The 27,075-nt window shown below is 40.4% G+C and overlaps 1 protein-coding gene across 2 annotated transcripts in view; it reads right to left on the bottom strand.

Moving 5' to 3' along the window:
- FGD6 (FYVE, RhoGEF and PH domain containing 6) overlaps positions 1–27,075 on the bottom strand; it is a 104,024-nt gene that overhangs the window by 29,712 nt on the left and 47,237 nt on the right. For both annotated transcript variants that reach the window (XM_073327515.1, XM_073327514.1), the window contains exons 6-12: positions 18,699–18,850; positions 17,500–17,656; positions 15,443–15,530; positions 8,474–8,524; positions 5,416–5,474; positions 5,242–5,313; positions 1,537–1,605 (exon numbers count right to left, since the gene is read on the bottom strand). In XM_073327515.1, coding sequence (XP_073183616.1) covers positions 1,537–1,605; positions 5,242–5,313; positions 5,416–5,474; positions 8,474–8,524; positions 15,443–15,530; positions 17,500–17,656; positions 18,699–18,850 — 648 coding nt within the window. The remainder of the gene's footprint in view (positions 1–1,536; positions 1,606–5,241; positions 5,314–5,415; positions 5,475–8,473; positions 8,525–15,442; positions 15,531–17,499; positions 17,657–18,698; positions 18,851–27,075) is intronic.

The following is a 27,075-nucleotide window of genomic DNA, read 5'->3' as shown; positions in this document are numbered from 1 at the left end:
ATAGAATGGATACACATGCATTGAAGGTAGAAATTTAGAGTCTAGAAATGTGTCCTCTACATGTTATTACTTTAGTTTGGATTCTGAGAAGAGAGTTCTATTTACTTATAACAAATTTTCATGTATACAACGTAGGTAAGAATATAGGTCTATTAACATTTTAGTTATGTAAACATTTTTGTCACATTCTCTGCACAAAGACTTTTTAAAAGCTGAAAGGAAATTCCCAAAATAAAAAAGCTACTTATCAATGAAAAGCACATTATTTATGGGCAAACTGGGAGTACTGATCTCAGGGAATAGGCCATTGAAACCCATAAGGAACAGTTTCTTGCAAATAAAAAGTTATATTACACACACACAAACCTGCATTCAGAGAACATTAGTAAAGTTGCAAAGTCAAGCACCCAAAAGTTAGGAAATGCTAGAATTAAGGTTACCTGTGCCTAGGGTAGTGTATGCATCTCTAGTTATTCTCATCACAAACGAATGCTGAACAAATATAAACAATGAAGAGCACATAGTGGTACTTCATATGGTATTCTGGACTGCACTTTGTCGGAATTAGTGCAAAAGGCTTCACGTAGGGCTTGTCTACGCTACCCACCAGATCAACAGGCAGTGATCGATCCAGCGGGAGTCGATTTATCGCGTCTAGTATAGATGTGATAAATAGACTGCTGAGCGCTCTTCCGTCGACTACGGTACTCCACCAGAATGAGGAGCGCAAGCGGAGTCGGCAGGAGAGCATCACTGCACTAAGTCGACAGCTGAAGACACCGTAGTAAGTAGATCTAAGTACGTCAACTTCAGCTACACTATTCATGTAGCTGAAGTTGTGTATCTTAGCTCGACCCCGCACGGTAGTGTAGACAAGCCCTAAATTTGAGGAGCTGCTATATTATTTGTATTACACTAGCACCAGCTAAGATGGTGCCCCGTTGTGCCAGACACTGCACAAACATATAGGAAGAGTCAGATCCTGCCTCAAATTGTCTTGTCTATTTAGACATAAACTGACAAAGGATGGGGAGGGAAGCAGACAGAGAGACTGTGTGACTTATCCAAGGTCACAGAGCAGGTCAGCAGCAAGGCCAGGAATAGAATCTAGGACCCTTGACTCCCCAACCCAGTGCCCAATCCAAAGATATACTATAAACGTTTTAAAAATGTGACAAGTAATGCTCTGGACACCAGATTTTCAAATCTATTAGACTTCAAAGGACTAGAGTAGTAGTCTCAGCTTTTCAAAACCTCAGATTCTTTTCTCAAAAAGTTCTTAAAAACAGTGACTGAATTTTGGTCAAACAGAAATAATTTTATAACTGGGATTTTTTGTTTATTTTTTTGTGTACACAAATCACTTTGCTAAACCACACTGAACACACCAAACAGTGATACAAACTGCATATAAAATGCTCAATTTTTTAAACAGTCAGCTGAAGTTGCCAGTTATTTATATTTGTGGTGTGAATGTTTCTACCACTATTGAATTACTCTGGCATTAGGCACATAGAAATGTACATGGCATCTTACCAGAAAAAACATTCGCGGCTGCATGACCTTCCTGGAAAGCTTCATCAACGTTCCTTCTTTGAGAAAGACCTGGCAAGTTAAAGAAGATAAACAAATATTGCAAAACTTAGCTATTGAGAGCACAAAAACTGCATGAATAAGCTTCTCTCTTTAAAATTCTTATTCATTTAGTGCCATAGATGTGTTTAAAATTTCATATAAGACACGAAGTAAAACACATCAAGCACAAATGATCATGAAGAAAGATTTCCTGTTCTGGAATACAAAACTTGGAGACTAGCCTTTTTGATAAACCTGTTATTAAAAATGTACTCCTGCATAATTAGCCCTAGGTATCTTTATAAATACAGTAAATATAAATGGATTAATAAAAGAGGAATTTATTGGAATTAGAAGATCTGCTTAGCAAAATATAAAACTAATACTTGGACACTGGAAGAAGGTCCCATCTGCAATAAATGAAAGGGCCTCACTATCAACTGACTTAGCTTCTTATGAGAAGTTGATCCTTAACTGCAGACAACATGCAACATCCAGAAGATATGGACTCCATGTTTAAATCATATAAAATTGCTAACCTATCACATATGGAGCTGCTCATACCCTTTTCAGAGGCTGAGCAACAGTGCTCCCACAATTGCAGCTTATGGACAAAATTCTGCAAACATCAGAACAAGTAACTTCACTCATGTGAGTAGTTTCACTGAGATCAGTGGGACTGCTCATGGCAGGGTGATTGAGAGAATAAAGATGGGTCCTGACATCTGTATCTCACTTGTTTAGTGTTGTACAAGTCACATTATGAATCAATTTAAATCTCGAATAAGAAAAAATCCTAAGAGGTTCCACTGTAATTACCGAGCTTCTGCTATTAAAATGTAATTGGGACAAAGGTCTCGATCCTGTACTTGAGAGGAGCTGATCATCCTCAACCCCCAATGAAATTCACAGGGATTGTGTACTTGCACTGGAGGGTGGAGTTTGCTCTAACTTATTTTTAAGTCTTTCCTCTGACTTCTCATGTTCCAACTAAAGTAGCAACAATGTGGTGACAAAGCTTGCAGTATAACTGCTAACAAAATGCACAGAACGATAGAATCGTAGGACTGGAAGGGACCTCAAGAGGTCTTCTAGTCCATTCCCCTGCACTCAAGGCAGGACTAAGTATTATCTAGACCATCCCTTACAGGTGTTTGTCCAACCTGCTCTTAAAAATCTCCAACGATGGAGATTCCACAACCTCCCTAGGCAATTTATTCCAGTACTTAACCACCCTGACAGTTAGGAAGTTTTTCTTAATGTCCAACCTAAACCACTCTTGCTGCAATTTATGTACATTGCTTCTTGTCCTATCCTCAGAGGTTAAGTAGAACAATTTATTATCCTCCTCTTTATAACAACCTTTTATGTACTTGAAAACTTATGTCCCCCCTCAGTCTTCTCTTCTCCAGACTAAACAAACCAAATTTTTTAGTTCTTCCCTCATAGATCATGCTTTCTAGACCTTTAATCATTTTTGTTGCTCTTCTCTGGACTTTCTCCAATTTGTCCACATCTTTCCTGAAACGTGGCACCCAGAACTGGACACAATACTCCAGTTGAGGCCTAATTAGCGCAGAGTAGAGTGGAAGAATTACTTCTTGTGTCTTGCTTACAATATTCCTGCTAATACATCCCAGAATTATGTTAGCTTTTTTTGCAACAGCGTTACACTGTTGACTCATATTTAGCTTGTGATCCATTGTGACCTCCAGATCCCTTTCTGCAGTACTCCTTCCTAGGCAGTCATTTCCCATTTTGTATTTGTGCAACTGATTGTTCCTTCCTAACTGGAGCACTTTGCATTTGTCCTTATTGAATTTCATCCTATTTATTTCTAACCATTTCTCTAGTTTGTCCAGATCATTTTGAATTTTAATCCTATCCTCCAAAGCACTTGCAACCCCTCCCGGCTTGGTATTGTCTGCAAACTTTATAAGCATATGCTGTATGCCATTATCTAAATCACAGAAGAAGATACTGAACAGAACTGGACCCTACTTGATATGCCCTTCCAGCTTGACTGTGAACCACCGATAGCTACCCTCTGGGAATGATTTTCCAACCAGTTATGGACCCACCTTACAGAAGCTCCATCTAGGTTGTATTTCCCTAGTTTGTTTATGAGAAGGTCATGCGAGACAGTATCAAAAGCTTTACTAAGGTCAAGATGTACCACACCTACTGCTTCCCCCCTATCTATAAGGCTTGTTACCCTGTCAAAGAAAGCTATTAGGTTGGTCTGACACAATTTGTTCTTGACAAATCCATGCTGACTGTTACTTATCACCTTATCTTCTATGTGTCTTCAAATTGACTGCCTAATTATTTTCTCCATTATCTTTTTGGGTACTGAAGTTAAATTGGCTAGTCCGTAATTCCCCTTCTGATAGATGGGCACTATATTTGCTCTTTTCCTGTCCTCTGGAATCTCACCCATCTTCCATGATTTTTCAAAAATAATCGCTAATGGCTCAGTTATCTCCACATGTGTACGTGTGCAGGACTTCATGTTCGAAAACTGTTAGGTTTTCATAAAAAATTTTTCCTCAAAAATTAAATGGAAAATGTCTTGGGAGTAAGGACTCTTATTCCACCATCAGCACCAACTAAGCAAGGGATCATTTTTCTCACAGACTTTAAGACCGAAAGGGACCATCATGATCCTCTAGTCTGAGCTCCTGCACATTGCAGGCCACAGAACCTCACCCACCCACTCATGTAATAGACTCTTAACTTCTGGATGAGTTACTGAAGTCCTCAAATCTTGATTTAAAGACTTCAAGTTACAGAGAATATCCACCATTTACTCTAGTTTAAACATGAAAGTGACCCATGCTCTGTGATGCAGAGGAAGCTGAAAGCTCCACAGGGTCTCTGCTAATCTGACCTGAAGGAAAAGTCCTTCCTGACCCCATATATGGCAATCAGTTAGACCCTGAGCATGCAGGCCAGACCCACCAGTCAGATACCTGGGAAGGAATTCTCTATAGTAACTCAGAGCCCTCTCCATCTAGTGTCCCGTTTCTGGCCTTCAGAGATATTTGCTGCCAGCAGTTGCAGATTAAACTTATCAAGCTCAGTCTTGAAGCCATAGAGGGGATAGTATGATGAGACTGGCTACAATGGCATGGAGCCAGTCTCATCATACCATCCCCTCCATAAATTTATCAAGCTCAGTCTTGAAGCCAGTTAGGTTTTTGGCCCGCCCCCCCCGGGTCTCCTTGGAAGGCTGTTCCAGAACTTCACTCCTCTGATGGTTAGAAACCTTCCTCTAATTTGAAGCCTAAACTTGTTGATGACTAGTTTATATCCATCTGTTCCTGTGTCCATATTAGTGCTTAACTTACAACTCCTCTCCTTTCCTGGTATTTATCTCTCTGATGTATTTATAGACAGCAATCATATCTCCCTTCAGCCTTCTTTTGGTTAGGCTAAACAAGTCAAACTCTGAGTCTCCTCTCATAAGGTAGGTTTTGCATTCCTCTGATCATCCTAGTAGCCTCTCTCTGCACCTGTTCCAGTTTGAATTAATCTTTATTAAACATGGGAGACCAGAAATGCACACAGTTCTCCCTGCTTTAACAGTAGTTATATATACTTAGTATCACTTTAGCGTGCAGTTTCCTTGCTGCTATCTGCTGAATGCTCTTTTGCAGAACTTACCCTTCCTGGTTGAACAATCTCATGATGCCCATTTAAACTGTACTGAATCTGCATGAGCTTCTGAAAGTTATCCTATGTGGGAAAAAACACACAAAAATAGAATTGCCTTTCAATTTAATGAAAATGCATTAGACAGCTTTAGCAGACATCAACTTCCACAATTATGATACTTACTCCCTGTTTCATGATATCATTGGCATGGTTGGCTACTTCTATGACAACAGCCAGAGCACCTAAAGTGTGAAGGAACAGAATTTAGGTATACAATCTAGCCAGCGGTTCAGTGTTCAAAAACATGTTGCCCAATTCAGCTGGTGATAAGGGGCTCAAGAGTGTGACCCAAAGCTCACGGAAGTCAGTGGGAGTCTTTCCGTTGCCTTCAGTGGTCTCTGGATTAGGTCATAAAAGCTGCGTCCTTGCAAACCACCATCCATTGTGGCAGCGCTTTTCTGCCATGTTAGCCACCAAATTTCTTAAAGTTAACTGAAATGACGGCACTCATTTTGCCAACAAAATTAAGCTCACACTCAGCTTGCCTTACTCACACAACTAGTCCCTTTTACTTCAAGGTGACCACTTGTGTAAATAATTGTATAATGTGAGCAGGATTAAGTCCCAGTGTACACTCAGCACAGGGACTCAGCCAATAACCATCTTTTTCCATTGCACACGTTTCCCTGAAATGTTGGTCACAGAATTCAGAGGACTTCCAGTGGAGCTATCGCTGTATTTTCAATTTTCTGTCTTTGGGTTTATTGCTGACTAAGATTATTTTCAAGTTTAAAATCCCACACATTTCTTTTTAAGTGTCAAATGTTTTGTACCCAAGTGGTTTTGAAAATGTAAAATCTCTAAAAGGGAAGAGTTACCCAAGATGGAAGGCAGTTTGGTATCTCTGTATTCAATGAAAAAAACCCCTACACAATGGAAAAAAGTGTTTCAAATTACTGCAATAGGATGAAAGGAGCATGTGAATTACTGCACAGAGCAGCAGCATTTCATACAGAATTCAAATCTGCAATTCATTTAACTGCAGAAAACAGATAAACTCACTTTACTGAAAGTTAGCACAAATAACTATGTGGTGACAGACTAAGATACAGATCACCCTCTGAACCATTTGAATGCAATTAAGCATCCCAAATAATGGAACTTTTATAGGTTTAGAGATGTCCAGAAATACTATCACTAGGCCACTAAAACCAAAACACTATTTTTTCTTTCTATGCTGGTATTTAGACAGGTCTCATCAGTGTAGCACTTGAGTTCCTGGACATACACATCCAGAACTGTTCAGTTCTTAGCGAGACAGAAAATAGGTTAAAACATGCAATTGCCAAACTTCAAAAGGTACAGAGGTGTTTAAGGCCTGAGCTGGGAATTAAGTGGAAGCATGAACTAGAAGCTCCCACTTAGATTGATGTAAGGAGCATTTTGGGGTTTTGTTTCAAGTGTCTTTCACATAGGAAACAAATACAGCTTCCAAATAATCAAAAGGCATGGAAATACCGAACACGCCCAATGAACATAATACTAGCAAGATCAGGAGGTCTTTAAACTTAGGGCCTCTCAGAGAGTCAGCTGCACGTGTGGAAGCTGAGCCACAGGAATTCTCTATCCAAAGAAAGCTGGAATGAATTGGCTCCAAATAAGATACAGGTGGCTGAACATTTCTTCAAACCGCCTTCAGAGATCTGGTATGAAAACAAATCCACGCCAACGTATTCACTCATTGACTTCAGGAAAAATTAAGACAGATGAATCCTATGGTAAATTGGCTGGGATTCACAGAGGAAGATTTAAGGTCACATTATCTTTTATGGTATTGTGATTCCAAAATAAACCTTAAGATTTTGAAAGTCTAATAACTATACTCAAGAGTAAATAATACATGAAGTGAACAGGTGTAGGAAATGGTATGAAAACTGTTTTTGGAAAGAAGGCTCCTCTCACTTTCTAATGTTGCACTACCTAGAAGGAGTAACTCATCTACAAGAAAGCACAGAGGTCCCTGAGGTGACCTGCAGATATAGTTTTGAGACACCTAGCCCAGATAGGTCTTTATTTACACAGTTAAAGGGAGACAGCCAACTTCACTATTCCATTTTGACTTGTTTTTTAACCTACTGTTGTCACAAGCAACACCTAGATTACTAAAAATGAAAGATGAGAGGATTTTTTCATATCTAGATTTAGTTTGTCGTCTTCATAACATTTGACAGTTCTTTCATTGTTTCCCCTGTACAGCTACAGTTAAGTTTCCCTATTTGTCTTTGATATAGCAACAAAGGACAGAAAAACATTTTAGAATATAAGGAAATGTGATTGCTGAAAGCACACAAGTTTGGCAGAGGAGACTCAAGAGAAGGTGCAGACCTGACACTACTTATAACTCATTTTTTGAAATTGACTAGATTTCAAGTGTCCAGTGTTGCATTAGTGCAGGGGTCTCAAACATGCGTCTTGGAGTTATTTCCTGCGGCCTGCCATAGGCGCCGACTCCACTGGCAGCCAAGCTTCAAACATTACTGAATGTCTATATTTTATTAAAATCCCTCTTCGCATTACAGTTCTAAAAAAGTTAATACATTGACTTTGATTAGCATACAATATTACTCTTATTTTTTTTTCATTTTTGACTATACTTTTGTATCATTGTATGAAAAGGTTTCAGTGATGTGGCCCTCGGGCCAATGTGCTAGTCCTCATGTGGCCCTCGTGGTGATTTGAGTTTGAGATCCCTGCATTAGTGCTAGTTTATTCATATCTATTATCAATGCATGGAAGTTACTGGCTCAGCTAACACTGAAAAAATGAAGACGTGAAACAATCTTTACCTATTTGCCCCCCCAAAAGCTGCTCCCTTTGTATATTCAGAGTCATTATTTGCTTGCTTAAACCATAAAAATAGATCCTTCTTAGTTCTACTAACACTGCAGAGCCAAACCTGGTGATGATGAGAGTGCAAGGAGGAAAGAACTAGAGCTTGAATTTCAGTCCCTGAATTCATTTTACAGGGACAGCTGTTTTTACTTGTAAACTTTGAACATTCTTTTTTGGGGAAAAAAACACGGAACCCTTCAACGTCTCTTTTCATAGTAACATAAAACTGAATAAAAATATATTTACTGGTTCACTACATTATATGCATCGAAAGTTAAAGTTTAGAAATATTCTCATTTTTCATCTTTAACAAACCTTCTCTTTATTTAATCTACAGAAATATATTTACCTTGAGTATCCCTATAGTCTGCGGAGTCTTCTAAAAGATTCTTTAAATAATCTGCATAAGAAAGAAAAAATATTACATAAATATGTTGGGAAAGAACCAGTGTTATAAAAAGGGGGAAAAAAAGCATAAAAATTGCTGGAAAAAATGTTCTTTTGGGTAGATGTGTGCAATAAACTATAGCCCCTAATGGATTAAAAACAAACAAACAATCAGATGAAATATCACTAAAATACTTGTTTTTGGAGTGTAACAGAAAATGTAATATCAACATCAGCCCAGCTACACAGTATCTGTGCACAACACAATATTTACACTGAATGTTTCAGGTAAAAAAAGGAATGATGAGCAGTGAAATAAGTAAAAAAATGTGTTCTATTATACTCAGGGAGAGAGTTCACAGAAACAGTGTTTTCAGGCAAATGACATAATTGGTATAGGTGTTATATTTCAGAACAAATCGATGAACAGCAGTTATCCGTTAATTATTCAGTGTGACAAAAGGCATCTATACAAAGCTATACCACATGCACTTATTTGTGTTCAATTTTGTATAGGTCATGACAGATTTTGAAGATTACAAATGTTACTGTGTTGTGTGTTAGTACCTAACCTGATTGTAATAAATAAACAGTATTAGGCAAAAGAATGTTCTGGTTGTTTTATTATGTGGAAGAATTTTTGTTCCAATAAAGGAAAATAAACTATCAAATTTTGGTGTGTGTTAGTTTGGTTGTGATCAATGATAAATCTAGGTTTCAGAGTAGCAGCCGTGTTCGTCTGTATTCGCAAAAAGAAAAGGAGGACTTGTGGCACCTTAGAGACTAACCAATTTATTTGAGCATAAGCTTTCGTGAGCTACAGCTGTGTGCATCCGATGAAGTGAGCTGTACCTCACGAAAGCTTATGCTCAAATAAATTGGTTAGTCTCTAAGGTGCCACAAGTCCTCCTTTTCTTAATGATAAATCTAGTCTTTGCCCACTAGATGGCACACCGAATCCACAAAATATTTCTTGCTTTGAGGTTTTCAATCTTTACTTACTCACCAGCAACCACACACCACATAACAAAAACACTAACCCAGGAACCTATCCTTGCAAGAAAGCCCATTGCCAACTCTGTCCACATATCTATTCAGGGGACACCATCATAGGACCTAATCACATCAGCCACACTATCAGAGGCTCGTTCACCTGCACATCTGCCAATGTGATATATGCCATCATGTGCCAGCAATGCCCCTCTGCCATGTACATTGGTCAAACCAGACAGTCTCTACGCAAAAGAATAAATGGACACAAATCAGACATCAAGAATTATAACATTCAAAAACCAGTCGGAGAACAGTTCAACCTCCCTGGACACTCAATTACAGACCTAAAAGTAGCAATTATTCAACATAAAAGCTTCAAAACCAGACTCCAACGAGAAACTACTGAATTGGAATTAATTTGCAAACTGGACACCATTAAATTAGGCTTGAATAAGGACTGGGAGTGGATGAGTCATTACACTAGCTAAAAACTATTTCCCCATGCTAATTTTCCCCCGAGTGTTACTCACACCTTCTTGTCAACTGTTTGAAATGGGCCATCCTGATTATTACTACAAATTTTTTTTTCCTCCTGCTGATGATAGCCCACCTTAATCGATTGGTCTCGTTAAGAGTTGGTATGGCAGCCCCCATTTTACCTATTTTCCTACTGTATTTTCCACTGCATGCATTTGATGAAGTGGGCTTTAGCCCACGAAAGCTTAGGCTCAAATAAATTTGTTAGTCTCTAAGGTGCCACAAGTACTCCTCATTCTTTCTGCTAAAATCACTAAAACTAACCTTAAATGCCACACAAATTGGGAAAACCAAACATATTCCCCTGGAGATTCCATTTCCTACAATATTTAATCAGAAAGCATAATGTACCACCAAAGGCACTGCATGTGTCACATTTGCAGTAGGCACCTGTTCTATATATTCTAAAGTTCTAAAGTGGTTAAAGTGCAGAAGAGATGCAATAGAAACTTTCAGAAAAATATATAATCTTTTATAAATAAATGATAATAAATATTTATATATATATATTTAATTAGTGAACGTATCTGCATTCTGGCCTGAAAGTTTTGTGGAGAATGTAGTGAAGAGTAAGGCATAAAGGTCAGGTGAGGGTGTGGAGAAGGAGCAGTAGTAGGTAGGTTCTACTCTAGAGGGAGGGAGAAAAAGAGAAAAGATTGATCCAGCTAGATCAGAGGAAAACCACCATTTTTTGCTGAACCTGAAGTTTTGTTTTACCATTAGTGGGCACCAGCCAATGTTTGTTTTTTTTAGTACTTGTCTCTTCCATGACACTAAACTCTTTCCCACAACAAAAAACCAAGTTATTTCCTTCCTCCTTTATATATTCCAAGAGAGATTTTTGCTGTGATAGCTACACAAAATAGTTAATCAAGTCTTGTATTTTTAAACCAATTTGGTTAAACTGGTGAAAACCACTATGAGAACATTTTAAATTCATATCAGCCATTTTTAAACCAATTTATCTGAAATTGATTCCTTACCTACATAAGTTAAAAAGCCATTTTTAAAATTGATTTAGCTTACATCAATAAGGAATCAACTTAAGATAAAATAATGTCATTTTTAAACCAATTTAATAGCCACATAGCATTTTTAAACCAGTTTAACCAAACTGGTTTAAAAATGCACACACCTGTAGCTAAACTAGAGCAACCTACTGCACAGACAAGGCCAAAGAATGGCTAGGTAGAAGCCCTATGGGATAGTAGTCATTTATTTTTAAAAGTTGGTTGCATGTTTTATCCCTCTCTCCCAACCTTTGCATAGTGTTCATCTTCATAGACTGTGAGCTCTCCAGGGCAGGAACTGTGTTTTCCTATACACGTTGTGCATATTTTGTGCACTACTATAATCCAAAATAACAAATCAGAGTTGAAATACAGTGTGGGTTTCCATCACCAGGGACTGAACTCGGGACCTCCTGAACTAAAAGCATGAGTTTGTACTAAAGAGCCAGGCTTTGCAACTGGCAGCTGTAACAAACTTGTATCCTCTGTGGACCAGGTACAGTAGGGGACACAATGCACACTGACCATTGTGTTATGATAGCACCCTAAGAAAACAATCCATTGTGAATGGCAACATAAATTTAAGACCCAAAAGTGATCTTAAATTCCCCGTGTAATAGGGACCCAAATAGGGAACTGAATATTTCTTGGCATATACATGCTTTATGGCATACATTAAAGTTTTGTCCAAGATAAACAAATGAACAACATTTTATATGTTTCAGAGTAGCAGCCGTGTTAGTCTATATTCGCAAACATTTTATATGGCGCAATTCTTTTGACAGGTACTTTCATTCATGGACAAAACTAGAATTAAAAGTGCCAGAGAACTAAAAGTGTCAGAGAGACTTAAGACAAGTTTCAGCATAAATTTATTTATTTGAAACTCTGCAGTCAAAATTAGAGTCTTGCTCTTATGTTAGGGCTCTATGGAGTATCCAATTAAATTTGCAGCTGCTAAATGCTGAAATAATATTTATGTAATTTTGAACTTAACACTCCTTTGCACATCTGGCTAATAGCCTCTGTTCGTGGCTAAAATCTATAGCTTCAAAGTAGGTTTTGAACAGATGTTTCTAATCTCTCATTTTCCATGAATACACACTGAAAATTCTGTGCTTACAACAACCTTTCAGAGTAGCAGCCGTGTTAGTCTGTATTCGCAAAAAGAAAAGGAGGACTTGTGGCACCTTAGAGACTAACCAATTTATTTGAGCATAAGCTTTCGTGAGCTACAGCTCACTTCATTAACCTTTCTGTGGTTAATGCCATCAGACTATTACACAGAAAGGTTTTTATTGATATGGATACCATTATATTTTGCTGAAATACTATAATTTAGTACAAACTTACTTAACAAGAACAAGTATATGAACAAAATCCAATCAATGAAACTAAATCTCTTAGCTTAAAAAAAAATGACTAGTGATCACTATTTAAACAAAAAAATCTGAATAAGTCAAAATCAAGCATTATTTACAGAATACTTAGAACAAAATATAGCAACCAGAGATGAACTATTTATTGTAAGTGGAATTTCTAAGAGGGGAAGGATGAGAGATATGGTCTAATTTTCTTCTTCCTTCCTATTGCCTGACTTGAGACAGGCTAAAGGAAGCATAAATATAAATCGCTGAAACCTACTTTTTTAGCTCTCAACTTGCCAAGGCCCTAATTTGCAAACAGAAAAAATATATTTATTCTATGTTCCTCACATGATGTGGGTTTAAGTGAGATAAGCAGCAAGTTTGTGCAGGAGACACATTTGAGTCTACAATGATGGTTATCCCTTGATATGATGGACAATTGAGAGATGATAGATACAGCAGCAGGGCATAGTACAAAGACAACCATAAAACACAGAAATGGAGGGTGAGGATGTGCACTGAACGGAGACAGAATCAGCAAGGAATGAGGAAGAGAGAAGGGAAAGGCTGAGAAAATGAATGAAGCGATAAGAAGGAAGAGGGCTCATCCCAGGACAGCATGGAGGACGTGAATATTGCACAGCCTCGAGTGATACAGGGATTTGGGAAAGGGGCAGTAGGGAAGAATTTCACTCCTTTATTTTCTTACTAGACAGCAGAAGTTTCTAACTATCCGTCACAGTAAGTAATCCTTTTAATACTTGTTATGCAAGAATCAAACGATTAGTGTGTAGAGAAGTGAAAGCCCACGTGAGCAAATGGAGGAACCATATAATTTGACAGGAATACAGATGAGATGCTCCTCTCTTTTGCAGATTTATGAGCCCATCTGCCTCTGACATTGACAGCTCAGGAGTAACAGTATCAAGAGGCAGCAATCATCTTGTAAATTGATGCTACTGCAAAGGTACATGGAAACAGGAAAGTGGAAATGTATCATAAAAACAAGGCTAGCCTACTGACACAGAGTGCTTAGATAACATCGAGACGGAAAACCAGCTGTCGACACCAAGAGGCCCAGCAGCTGCATTTCACTGATAATTTTTTTCCTCTCCCTGCCACAATTTGCCCACTTTGTTTCCTTATGCATCTACAGAATAGGGAATTTTGCCATTGGCTTTGAATACAGCAACTTTATCATTTAAAATTACCTTCATTCTTGTTTCACTCATGCTGCCCAGCGCATTCTGATGCTGGGCCCAAGTACCTTCTGTGTGTTCTGAAGTCCCAGCAGTGCAGGATTTTCATGGAGACCACCCAGTATTAAGCAGAGGTGCTTTAAATGGACAGACAGACCATCTAGCTACACATGGGGGAGGGGCAAATAATCCCATTTTATGGCCAAGGCAAATATAATGCAATGTGGATGGATATTGCAGGCTGAGCAATAGCAAGGGAAGTACAGCTCTCCCTTTGAAGTTATTTTACTGTTCCTTCCAAGAACTGTTACTAAAAAATAATCAGCATAGATGAGAGTCTGATCTTTGAGCTTTTCATCCCTCCCATGGAACAGAGAAAAATTCTGTTTAGAAACCAAGACCCTGATCTTGCAGTGTGATCCCTGCTGGTAGCCACAGGATCAACAAAGCTCTACATGGGTACAAGATCTACCTTCACAGATCCAATTGCATGACTGGGGTCCTATGGTATCAGCCAGATAGAAGAGGATTTACAAGACTAGTGTTTTCTATGAACTTCCTCCCTCACCTCCTGCATTTAGAACCAACGATAATGAGGATTTTAAAGCCTTTGAGCTATGGGGTTTCTGTCGCAACTGCATTTATCAAAAAGGTCTTTCCTCCTCCCTACCTTTTGGTTCCACCCCTTTTAAGTATGCCTTTGGTCTCTTAGAAATCGAGACACCACCACTGAATTTGGAATGAATAGCAGTCCCCCTGCCATGTCTAAAGTTAGTGTCCTTTTAAAATAAAATGATCAGATACCTTTTAATAAGCTTTTGCTTTTCCTTGTATTGTAAGAGATGTAAACATTTCCCACTTACAAATAACCTGTTTTCATAGGGTTTTCCCTGCCTTCCCTCTTTGATTTTAATGCAACTGAAAATAAAGGGGTTATTTTTAATCATAACTTTGTGGCTGCAATGTAATAAGCTTAAACTGTACTATGCAGCAGCATCACTGATTTAAATACTGCAGGAGAAATGGCATTTCTTGGTTAGCTGCTGCAGAGCTGGAAAAGGGTCATGGAGCATTTTATTTTTGTAGTTACTACATATACAGATACTATTTTTAAATTTCTCAGCAAGGGACAGTAGCATGAAAAAAACAAAAACTAAATATTTAAGAACTCGAGAAGATTCTAAATCCTTGACACTGTCCTTTATAATGCATGTTCCCTACATTCCTAAAACACATAACTTTATAAACCAAGCAACGGAACTTAAACCCTGTAATTTTTGTTAACAAGAAAACAAGAATTAGGTTATATTTTTGAGAAAGACAAGATTTCAGTGCACACAAAACATTTTCTTTAAAATCATGGCTAATTTCAGGAAAAAAAACAGGCTTAGAGGATTTAGTACTTGGGTTAGAACTTATATTAAAAGAAAAATGTTTTTATTTTCAATTGTAAGGACCCCTTTTCTCCCTTCCCCATCCTTCTCACATTTGAAATCAATGCTCTTCCCCTGCTCCTAATGACATGATTGGATTCCACAGCTGTGGAAACAGAGCAAACCATAACAAGGTTTGATGTTTGTGACTTCTGCTGAATTTATCTACCAGAAAACCTATCACGTGGCTGGGAATAACTGCATTTTTCCTGCGTATTTTATGACTGCCAATATTACTGAGTAGAACTTCTAGCTGCACAGTACATTTTAAGAGAGTTTCATACATCTGTAATCAAGTAAATATCCTTTGCAAAGTGTTGTGATGGCCTAGATGCCAATTTCCTGGGACTTGTGAGGACTGGCTTTTAAACTTGTGAACAGCTTGTCAGTACCTGTCAAAAGCAGCCTGTACTGGGGAATCCTCTGAACTGGCTTGAGCAGATAGTGCTTGAGTGCCAGACTAGCACAGCGAGGACTCATCTGAAAGACAAACACCCAAAATAAATACCCACAGTCCTCTAATAGTCAATTATCTGCTACCCAAAGAAGTTGTGCCTCTAAACAATTGACTTTTACTCGTGTGCTGGAAAGGGATGCATTCTGCTATCCTGCTTAACTCCACAGCAATACATATAAATGTGAGCTGCCTAAGTCAGCCCTCAGCTATGCACAAGTAACATTTATCTGTAGGCCCACATGCTACAGTATTGCTAGTAGCCAGATCTGATCATTCCTCCACACAGAAGAACACACATAAAAATAGTATGTCTCAAAAGTTAGGAAGATACGTAACAGGTAAACACTGGAATTCTATGCAAAATCAAAACATCTGTCTTTGTTCTAAGAAAAGAATGTTATGCATCTCCCTAGAAATAAGGGAAACCTGCCAGCTAGCAGTGAAGGTAACCTGGTGGCATCGCAATTCTTATCAATCAGACAGAACTGTAGGGAAGGCTGCAGCATTCATTACAGAAGTCTCTTTAAGTGGTACAAAGCCCAAAGACACAACAGAGAGATAAACCTTTTTAAAGGGTCATGCTCCAACATCAAGTTGCAGTGGGGAGGTTTAGATTGGATATTAGGAAAAACTTTTTCACTAAGAGGGTGGTGAAACACTGGAATGCGTTACCTAGGGAGGTGGTTGAATCTCCTTCCTTAGAGGTTTTTAAGGTCAGGCTTGACAAAGCCCTGGCTGGGATGATTTAACTGGGAATTGGTCCTGCTTCGAGCAGGGGGTTGGACTAGATGACCTTCTGGGGTCCCTTCCAACCCTGATATTCTATGATTCTATGTTTTAATCATCATAGGTTGGGTGATTTGGCCCTCTCATCACTTCTTCCAGTTCGAATCGCCTGAAAATCATTTATTAATGCTACTCGTACATGAGGAACACTGACAAGAAGCACCTTCACTAACAGGGATAGGTTTTATCTCTTTCTTTGGTAATTGCTGTCTTGTTTTTCTCTCTCCTACATTTCTTTACTCTCTTCTCCTCCACACTTTAGCCTCCTTCCCCCTGTAGCTTCCCAAGTAGCTTATCTAGCCACGCACACACCCAACACATCGAGCAATGCCTGGAAGCACCTGATGCTGGCCATGCAAAGCAGGCTTACATTTGTGCGCGCTCACCTAGTGGGGCTTGGTGAGAAACAGGCCCTCTGTGACCAGAAGATAGCTATGGCTAAGTTATGATTTCTCTGCTGGAAAGGAACTACAACAGTACTGAGCTCAGCAGTTGTTTACTATGTCAGTCTCAAAAATTCATTCATTACTGAATTAATCTCTGTCAAAATAATGAATAACCCTCACAAGTGCTCAGTGATGTTTATTCTGGATTGCATGTTTAGAGTTCACACCTCTTCTCTGATCGGTTTTCCAGGGAATAAAGTGAGAGGCTGGCAGGGGTACTTGGCTTTTGCAGGATTATTGCATGTGCTCAGTTTGAGGGCATTTTGGAAGAGGAATTGGTTTGTTTTATTTTCAGGTTTGCAGCTCAAGAAATTCGCTTTCCCAGGTTTCCATTCCAAACCAAACACAGGACTTGAAGAACTACATTCTGCCCTCATTTTTACTCTGCAACCCCAATCAAATCAATGAGTTTACAATGGTAGAAGTCAGTGCATAATTTGACCCAGACACTTAAACTTTTAGAAGCGACTAATGATTTTGGCTGTCCATCTTAAACCACACTAAAGAGGCCTTATTATTAGAAAGTGCTGAGCCTTCTGAAAATCAAGTCCCTTTGATATGTCTCCAATTGGACACCCAAAACCACTAGTCATTTTTGCAAACGTAGGCCACAGTGGTTAAATTCTCCTTCGTCCTACCCACTGGTCCCCAACTGGGACCTAGAAACAAAGAGGAAAAACTAAATCTTTGCAGCCTTACAAAAGAGCACCAGAGATAAGAAACGAGAAAGTAAGATCTCTCTTGCAAAAGAAGATGATACCTCAAAGTCTTTAACCACAGCAGCAAAACTAGGGTTCTTCTTGCATTGTTCATCTAGCAGCGCAACATTCTTATCAAATTCTTTGATATAAGTTGAATACATCTTTAAGTAGGGTCCTTTTTTCACAAATATATCAGCGATTCTTTGATAATCAATCCTGAAAAAGAGAACAAAGTAATTAAAACAGCACATAGCTACATAAAAATAAATCTATGATTTAGAAACCAGCAAAGCTAACATTCTCAGTCACTTTCGGAGCTCAGTAGTGGATTAAAAAGAAGGCTTATTAAACAGCTAGTGCAGTGGTGGGCAACCTGCAACTCATGGGCTGCAAGCAGCCCGTCAGGGTAATCCGCTGGCTGGCCACCAGACAGTTTGTTTACATTTGCACGGCTGCCCGCAAATCCCAGCACTTCCCTGCGGCCCACGCCGCTTCCCGAGCTCCCATTGGCCAGGAATGGCAAACCACGGCCACTGGGAGCTGCGGGCGGCTGTGCAAATGTAAACAAACTGTCTGGTGGCCCGCCAGCGGATTACCCTGAAGGGCTGCAAGTTGTCAACCACTGAGCTAGTGCTGATCTCACTAGGCAAACCAAAATGTGCAGGTTAATTTTGTTGTTGCTGTAAATTCTTAGCTTCTCCTCTCCAAATGAGATAAGCATTGATGTGCTGGTATCTCATCCTGCAAAGTGAAATAGGGAACTCAATTTTCAAAACACTCACAATTTAGTCATGTGCCTATGGCCAAAATGTTCAAAAATAGGAACCTAAAATCAGGCTCCTGGATTCACATTTAGGCACCAGATTGAGGCCAATGGAAGTGTGAATGTTTGGCACTTTCAAAAAATCAGGCCACTTACTTCGATGCCCAAATGCAGATTCAAAGAAGCTTAACTTTAGGCTTCTATTTTTGAAGAACTTAGCTTTGGTCCAAAATCCGGTTGATCAAATAGGCATTTACATGCATATGTACAATTAATGCACCCAAATGTCAATTCCAGCATCTAAATGTGGAATTTAGATGCCCAGTTAAGGTGTCCTCATTTGAAAATTAGGTCCTTAGGCTCAGAAGTCAGCTCTGGAGTCTAAAAAGCATATAGATTACAAAAGAGCAAACTTCTGCTGAATGTAAAATTCACTTTACTCCACAGTTAAATATTAAAACCATGGAAAAAAATTGCACTCTTATTGATCATTACCAGTGAGACAGTCTCTCTTCTAATTCTCTGAGGAGGTCCTGATTAAGTTCATACAGCTGAGGTAGGTAGTACAGGATCTGATTCAGGATCCTTTCCTCAATCACTGGCTTTCCTAGCTGCCTGGAAGCATGTGCCACTGCATCCCGGAAATCCTGTTGGAGTACAAAGAGAAAAAAAACAACCCTCACTGAGAGACTGGCCTTCCGGCAACAATACATATGACAGTATTTCCCTTGCAGAAATGCTGTGGAGCGTTACCCATTACAGAGGGTGAGATGGTACCATCTGTTTTATGTTACTGTGTGGCTTTAACTCAGGGCCTGTCAACAAGGGGAGTTATTCCCAGTGCCGCCAGAACTTTTGGACGCAAAAGTCACATTCCTGGGTCCATGTGCTGAGTTTGAACTAGCCCTCCAGTGCATGGACATCAGAATGAGAGCTGCATTGACAGTTGAGAAGCAAGTCAATTGCTGTGATCACACTGTGGAAGCTTGCAATGCCAGACTCCTATTGGTCAGTGGGAAATCATTTTGAAGCTGGAAAATCTACAGTGGGGGCCATTGTCCTGCAAGTGTATGGGGCCATTGTTTCCTGCTACACAGGACTGTGACTCTCAGCAATGCGCAGGAAACAGTGAATGGATTTGCAGCAATGGGGTTCCCGAACTGTGGTGGGGCGACAGACAGCATGTATATCCCCATTTGTAGGAAGGTGGGCTGGTGCCAGAATACATCCACAGAAAGGGCTACTTTTCCATGGTTATGAAAGTATTGGTGAATCACTGGGGGACATTTCACCGATATCAATGTGGGCAGGTCAGGGAAGGTGTGTGACACTTGCATCTTTAAGAACACAGGCTTGTTCAGAAAGCTGCAAACAGAGACATTCTTTCCTGACCAGCGGATTACTATTGGTGATGTTGAAATCCTGGTTCAATTACAATTAATGGTGCTTTCCGTAGCACTAGGCATTCTGCAGTATATGTTATCAAGTAATAAAGATCAAATTATTTCCAAAAAATAAAAATTTATTGCATAAGAAAAACAGTGCAAAGACTATTGTGCAGTTAAAAATGATACAATGCAAACTTATAAAATAAATGGAACAGAACTTTAAAATTAGAAGGCTAGAAAAACATTCATGTCCAGTTCAGTCCATTTCTGTCAAACATACACCAGCCATACGAAGCTGTGATTTTCCTTACTGTCCCCTGGCGTGGGGTGGCAGGGATAGGGATGTGGCCCATGATGTCATGTGGAAAGTTTGGAGGGAGTTGGGGTAAGGAGCTGCGAAAATATAATTAATTCCTCACTGACTGCAAAGGAAGGTGAGCCCAGGATCGTTGGACCCATCGGTCAAGAAGTTGGCAGCATTTGTGTTCGCTGACTGAGAACCCCCATTATGCCCTGGTGCATCTCCCGCTCCTTTTCCTGCTGGGACTTTCTCCTGTCTGCACTTTCCTTCTCCAGGCTGTCTGCTATATTCACCCTCCAGGCCTTCTGATCAAGATCCAGTGAAGCACTGGCTTTCAGGATCTTGCAGAACATGTTCTCCCTCGTCCGCTTCTTTCTTCTCTTTCGGATCAGGCATGCCGCAGGTGTGGAGGGGGAACCCCTCAAGGCTAAAAGGAGCAGCAACAAAAAAAACAGACAGATATCATTGTATTTATAATCACAACAAAAAGTGAAAGATAAGGGAGGGGAGTGCTGAATTTATTCCCATAACATTGTAAAATCAGACCTGCTTATTGACACTTCAGGTTTGAATGCCTCTGCGCAGCACTGTTGCCTAGCTGCCACACCCATGGTGACTATGGCCTGCTGGGGGGAAGAGGAGGAGGGAATTATTCAGTTGCATAAAAAATAAAAAAAAATCGGCCCACAAGTACAGGGCAATGCACTGAATACTAGCACTCTTTTCCACAGGCGGTGGTGATTTTAGCCGATATCTCATTCCTGAGGATAACAAAGGCACACAGCATAGCTGCTGCTGGGCATCCCCAAGCCACTGGACCCATACGCCACTAGCCTGTTTACTGCAGTGATCGTCATAGTGGAGTGGAATGGGACAGTGTCCTACAGAGGAGGAAGAAATAAGGCAGCCATCTCCAGAAACCTTCAGGAAAGGATTGCGGAGTTCCTCCGTGAAAGATCTCAACAACAACTCTCAGGAGGATACAAGGGACATCCCTGTGTACATAAACAAGCTGCTTCACATCTGTCTCCCACCCTCTCCCCCGGCTTAACCCTATAGGGGAATGAAAAGCAGATGATAACTCTACCACTGTTTGTTGTATCTCTCTCTCTTCTCCTAGGAAGAAAATGGAAAGCAAGTATCTCCATCCTGCCAACATGGGGCTGGGTCGGGTGCCATTTTCAGGTTTAAGGGTGAATGCATGCACACACTTACCCAAGGTTCCTGCCCCTAGATCAGGGTCATCCATGCTTGGCTGGCAGGACTAGAATGAGATGGAGTCTCAAAGAGATTCTGGCTCACTGCATGGCTGGAGCACCTGCCACGTGTCCCTCCTCCTCACTGTACACAGCAGGGGTATCTTTCACATACTCCTCCGAGGCAGCCACGCTGGTCTGAGGATGGCGGTGGGGGTCTCCGACAAGGATGGCATGCAAGGATGGTAAAAGCAGCAGGTCTGTGGCTCAGCACCAGACTGACTGTTGGCTCCCCAGGTCTCGTGGTGTGCCTGTTGCAGGTTCCTTCATTTTCATGTGTCACTGCTGCTGATCCCTGTCGTCCTCTTTCACCTGTATCCACCCTCTGTGCAATCTTTTCGTAGCGGTCAATGTTTCTACAGCTGATCCGTAGCTGTGCCTGCAGAGGCCCTTCTCCCCACAGGCCCAAGAGATTCAATTTCTCCTGTCTGCTCCAGGCAGGAGTGCGTCTAGAATGTGTAGCCAACAGAGTGGGTTGGGCAGTTGCACATAACAAAGGAGAGCTGTTCGGTGTGCTCACCAAGTGGGACGATCAGGAAAAAGCCCTTTCGAACATATGCAGGTGGTTTTAGGGTGGGGGGGGAGGGATGATGACGGGTGGCTTACAGTCTCTATGACCCCCAGAGTGGTCACTATGGGGCACAGTGGGGCAGCTGCTGGAGGACTGTTAGCATCAATGTAGGTTGTGCAGTGTCTACGCTTGTTCTGCATTGACCACAGTACATCGACCATGGCTCAGTGCCATTCAGGGAGGTGGTTTTACTGTGTCACCGTAACAGGATGCCAACGTTGGCAGAAGACAAGTTTGAATGTAGACACATGCACAACTCTGTCGACTCAACAAGACAACTTACGTCAGCCTCACTTTGTAGTGTAAGCCAGGCCTAAGAGAAAACCAACCAAATGACACTAGAGCGGTCAGGTTTTTCTTGTTTGTTCTTTTTTTAATATCATAAATAGTTTGGTACAATCAATATTTACCTACGCTGGGAACACTGATCACTCATCCCAGAAGGTGGTACATTCTCTATGCTACAAAAGCCTCCCGAACAGACCAGGCTATCATGTTTATTTGGTCCTCACTGAACATATAGGGTGAAAAACCTGGCCCCACTGAAGTCAATGAGAATTTTGACATTGACTTCAATGGGGCCAGGATTTCACCCATGGGTCCCGAGTACCTTTTCCACCACTTACAATGAAACTTACACAATTTTTAAAAATCTTGTAACACCCGTGTACCTTACTTAAACTGCTGAATAACTCTATAGGATATGAGCTAAGTCAATGTCTAGGATGTCACAGGGAGGAAAATCTGAACTACAGGCACTAGGCTCCTATAGCCTCCCAGAACAACTCTCCCCTGGAGGCGAGTGCTGCTGGGGTGGAGGAGGGTGAGAGGACACGTCACAGCCATCCATACCAGCTCTCTCAGTTAACCTCTCTAGGCCCATCCACCCAAACGTCCCTGTCACCATCTCCCAGCAATATCCCCACAAGCTCCAATCGCATGGTTCCATGGGTCACAAAAGGCTGGGATTCAGTAGTTTGTGGCAAGAAACTGCAGGTGGTTTTTGGGCAGGGAGTAGAAAGGAAAGGTCCGGAACTACCGCATTAAAGTTTTTTTTAAAAAAAAAACAAAAAACAAAGCAGATGGCCTTATTCATATGGAAATGCTCTTTCACACATCATCTGTGCAGACAAGTGTCACATAGCTTACTATCAGCTGCATCTATGGGGTTTCCTGACCTTAGGGCAATGGTTTCCAAACATTTTACGAAGATGACCTACCAACTGAATTTTGTGGCTGTTTTTTGCAACCCACCACTATACATATATTATACAGAAACCCCCATTTACTATTTTTAAATCCTGTAACGGTGCAACAGTAGGATAGATTTTGTATTAAACTTCATAAAAACAGTATTGTATTAAGAAAAAGTTGTCACATGGGGTACTGCTGTCACATGGGGTACTGCTTGTCCAAACCAAGGCTGGATTAATGCATAGGCAAACTAAGTACGTGCCTAGGGCCCAAATTCCTGTGGAGAGGGGATCACCAAAAATCATACAGCAGTCTCCTTCCCCTCCACAGCCTCCTCCTTGCTCTGCCGAGGAGGCACAGACCACCTGCAGCAGCACCCTCCAATCTGGTATCACAACCCAACTTGCTGTAGAGAAGAGGCACCGGCTGCCTGGCTATCATAATGGAGGGGTGACCAGGCCAAAACCCAAGTGGCGTTGTGACCCCGTGTGCCAGGTTGAAACACCTGGAGTGCAGAGCCAGGCCCAGTCTCTTGGGACAGGAGCCGCTGCTGTGGGGTGAATGCGGGGTGGGCTTGCTCTCCAACACCCCCACCCCCAGGCCTCCCCTCTGCTCTGGGCCCATGACTCATTCAGAATCTTCCTATGACCCACTGGTGAGTCAGGACCCACAGTTTGGGAAACACTGCTTTTGAGCACTGCTTAATGCTGAAATGATACAAGGAATTGCAATGACTAATACAGCCCAAATACAGGACTTCTGAAGAACGTTGGGCAAAATACATTGTGTTTAGTACTTGTAACTGGTACACTTAGCAAGAGCAGACAGTTACTGAGTCTAATACATAAGCCAGCATGAGACTAGTAAATGCTGGATCTCACTGTTTGTAGCTCAGCCTTGGATGGAGTCTTTTCCCCAAAACAACATAAAATTCTTGCTTTGTCCTCTGGCATAGGTTATCTGAACATTGCAAGGCACAGTGCATGAAAGCTTGTTTGTATACAATGCAATCGGCAGAAGAAGCTCCTTCCTGACAAGACACTGGAAGAGGAGTAGGGAGTCAGTTTTAAACACCATTTATTTAAGTTACTGTTTTAGCATATGAAGACTCTGGCATGTATTTGGCCACAGGAGACCCTGGTGCTCTCTCTGGGATGATCCAATGCCCACTGAGGTCATCATTAACTCCAGTGAGCTTTGGATCATACTATGTGACTTCATCATCGAAATAACAGCCAGTCAAGATACTTGATTGTCAGCCCAGTCCCTAATAAGTCAACAGATGAACTACTGCAGAGAGGAAAGAGAGGTAATATAGGAGATACAAGGCAAATCAAATTAAACCTACAAATGGTGACAAACCAGACTGCTAAATGAAACAAAAATGAGAAGGAGAAAAGGTTCAGATTTCTTGGGAATTATCAAATCACTGTTATTGAACATGCACTGTGCATTGGTTACAATAACAATATTAAAAATTTATTTATGACCTGGCAGCTCTTTTGAAGTAACCCTCCTGAGGTTTATCTTGAGCTGAAGTTAAAAAGATTTGAAGGCAGACAGCATAAGCCTGAGGAGTGAGGGTGGGGATAGGAGGGAGAAGAGTGAAATAGATAGGAGAATGCCGTGACTGTCTATGTTCATAACTATTGGTCCTCTGATTATGAAATTCATTAATATTGTATCTGTGTAGCGAGAGCCCATAATGGCTGCATTTTTAATATAGTTAAATAAACAGAATATAAAAAGAGAGAAAAATGAAACTTCACTCCAAAAAAAATGCATGTCATTCAGTACAAGGATAATTTTTTCCTAAAAGAAGAGCAGTAATTCAAGAATTACAGTGAGGTTAATTAAATGCACTTGCCTGCTTCCCTCTAAAGCTAATCTGTTCACTACTAAATAGAAAAACATGGCCAACTTCCTTAACATCACTGTTAAAAGTTAACATATGTATGTATACTTGGCACTCAGTGATCAGTATCACATGCGATCACATTGAAATAATCCGCATTACACTCACAGATTTTATAGTTATACCAGAACATAAACATTGCTAAAGCCTCCTCCTGCACTGAACTGTTCAAAGGCCATCACCCTAGCTGCCATAGGCAACGTGTTCTGTTTGAAGCAATGCAGCAGCAACATTAAAGCGAATTTTTAAGAATCACACTTTGTATTTAAAAACACTTCTCAAATAAAAAACTGAATTCTACTCATGCTGTATTTTTAAAAAAAGCTAAAATATTCACTTTTTAAAATGAGACATTTACTCAATTGAATAGTACCATTTGTGACAAAACAGAAGTTTTACATGATGTGACAAGCATATAAATATTGTGTGTGCGTGTGTATGTGTGAGAACAAAAAAGGTATGTTGACATGCAGTTCAACAGGATGATTTTTTCAAAGAAGTAAATAAATAACAATGGCCCAGATGCTCAAACTGCTTCATGCAATGCTGTTTGCAGGATCCAACTTTATGTTGTTATATTCTGGTCCAACTGTAATTTTCTTGCGTCTCCTTTCATTGTGTACACAAAAGAGATGACCTTCATTTCCCTACTTTGAGATGAAGGCACATCTGGTTGTCACCAGAATGTGTTACACAATGGCATCCATATCTATTACAGATTGCTTCAAGTGTCACTATCCAGTAGAGTAACCAGTGGCTCCTGAGGGAGCTCAGTTACTCCAGTAAGTGTTAAATTACTTACAAATACTTCATTTTTCTGTTAATGTCTGGCAAGACACTCCTAACAAACGCATGAGTGGGCTTGCCCTTTTGTTTTTGTTTTTTAAACTACATCCTTGCCAGCAGTTTGTAGCAATGTCTGAGCTACTATGGAGTCAAAAATCCTTTGACACTATTTCCTCAGCTAATTAGGCAACTGTGGAACTTGACAAATGATTCATAATAGGGTCACCGCTATTTCATCAACAGAAACCCTTCTTCTCTCCCAGAAAGGCCTTGTGTCACAGTGACTTGCATCCCTCTCACTAGAGTGTTGCAAGTGCAAGGCCACAACAAATGACCCCATAACTTTGTGTTAGCCTGGGGAACAAGGGAAAAGATGTGGACCCAATTTCAGATCCACCTTAACCACATGCTGAACTTTCACTAAACTGCTGGCCTGAGCCCATATGGGCTTCAGATTTCTGTACAGTTGCACATATATTGTTCATTTAAAATTTGTGAAATTAACATTCCACTATTCAGAAAAGCATGGATGAGACAGCTTTTTGACTGCACAGGGAGAGAGACAGACATTGTTTAAGCAAGATGTGTCAGAAAAGAGAAATAGTCTTTTTTTAAAAATTGCAATTTAAAAAAAAAAGACAGATAACTGCATAATTTAATGCTGATCCTGGCATCCTTTTGCTTGGGCTCCATTCACATGTTCACCCTGGTTTGTAGTCGCATACTTCTTATCATACATTAACACACCATCAGCAGAAACATCTTTCAGTTTATGTGCAATTCCTGCTTAAGTACAAATCCAAAGAGCTCAAATATCAGTTTGGTGTCAGGAATTTTTTTGCATTTGCACATTCTTCAAGGCACACACACACACCCCCCCCCCCAACTTTCACATTCTAGGAAAGGGCCACGCTGCCACAACATGGCAAACTGCAAGTACGACTGCATGGGACATAGATGTAATAGATCTTGCAAACACATATTTAATACAAAAGGTCAATACATACGCTTAACTATATCAGTGATACTTTATAATGAAGTCAATACACGTTGATTGTACGGTTTTTCAAGTACACAAATTACCTCATCAGTCCTAGAAAGCTGACAAGTAATTCTATGTCGTTTTCATGACTAGTACAATAATTCACAGGTCTTTAATAGCATAAGATACTTAATTTTTACAACATAGTCAATTATCTGACTGGGGAGATGTTCACAATATCCTAATGCAGAGAACGGACTAGATAACCCACCAGTGCTCCCTGCCAGACCAACTTATTTCATTAACATTTCTTTGTAATCTAGCTACAGCTGTAATTCATTATTAAATGTCTCGACCAGATCTGGCACGGCCATTCAGCAATTCTAAAGCACTCCAGTAGTTTAGAGAGCTGTACTGGCATCCTCACCTCGCATCTGGCAGGAAGGTAAATATTACTATTTATTTTTTACAGACAGAGA

This window comes from Lepidochelys kempii, chromosome 1, assembly GCF_965140265.1.
Source record: "Lepidochelys kempii isolate rLepKem1 chromosome 1, rLepKem1.hap2, whole genome shotgun sequence".
Taxonomy (NCBI): Eukaryota; Metazoa; Chordata; order Testudines; family Cheloniidae; genus Lepidochelys; species Lepidochelys kempii.
This window is presented reverse-complemented; position numbering and strand designations above follow the sequence as displayed.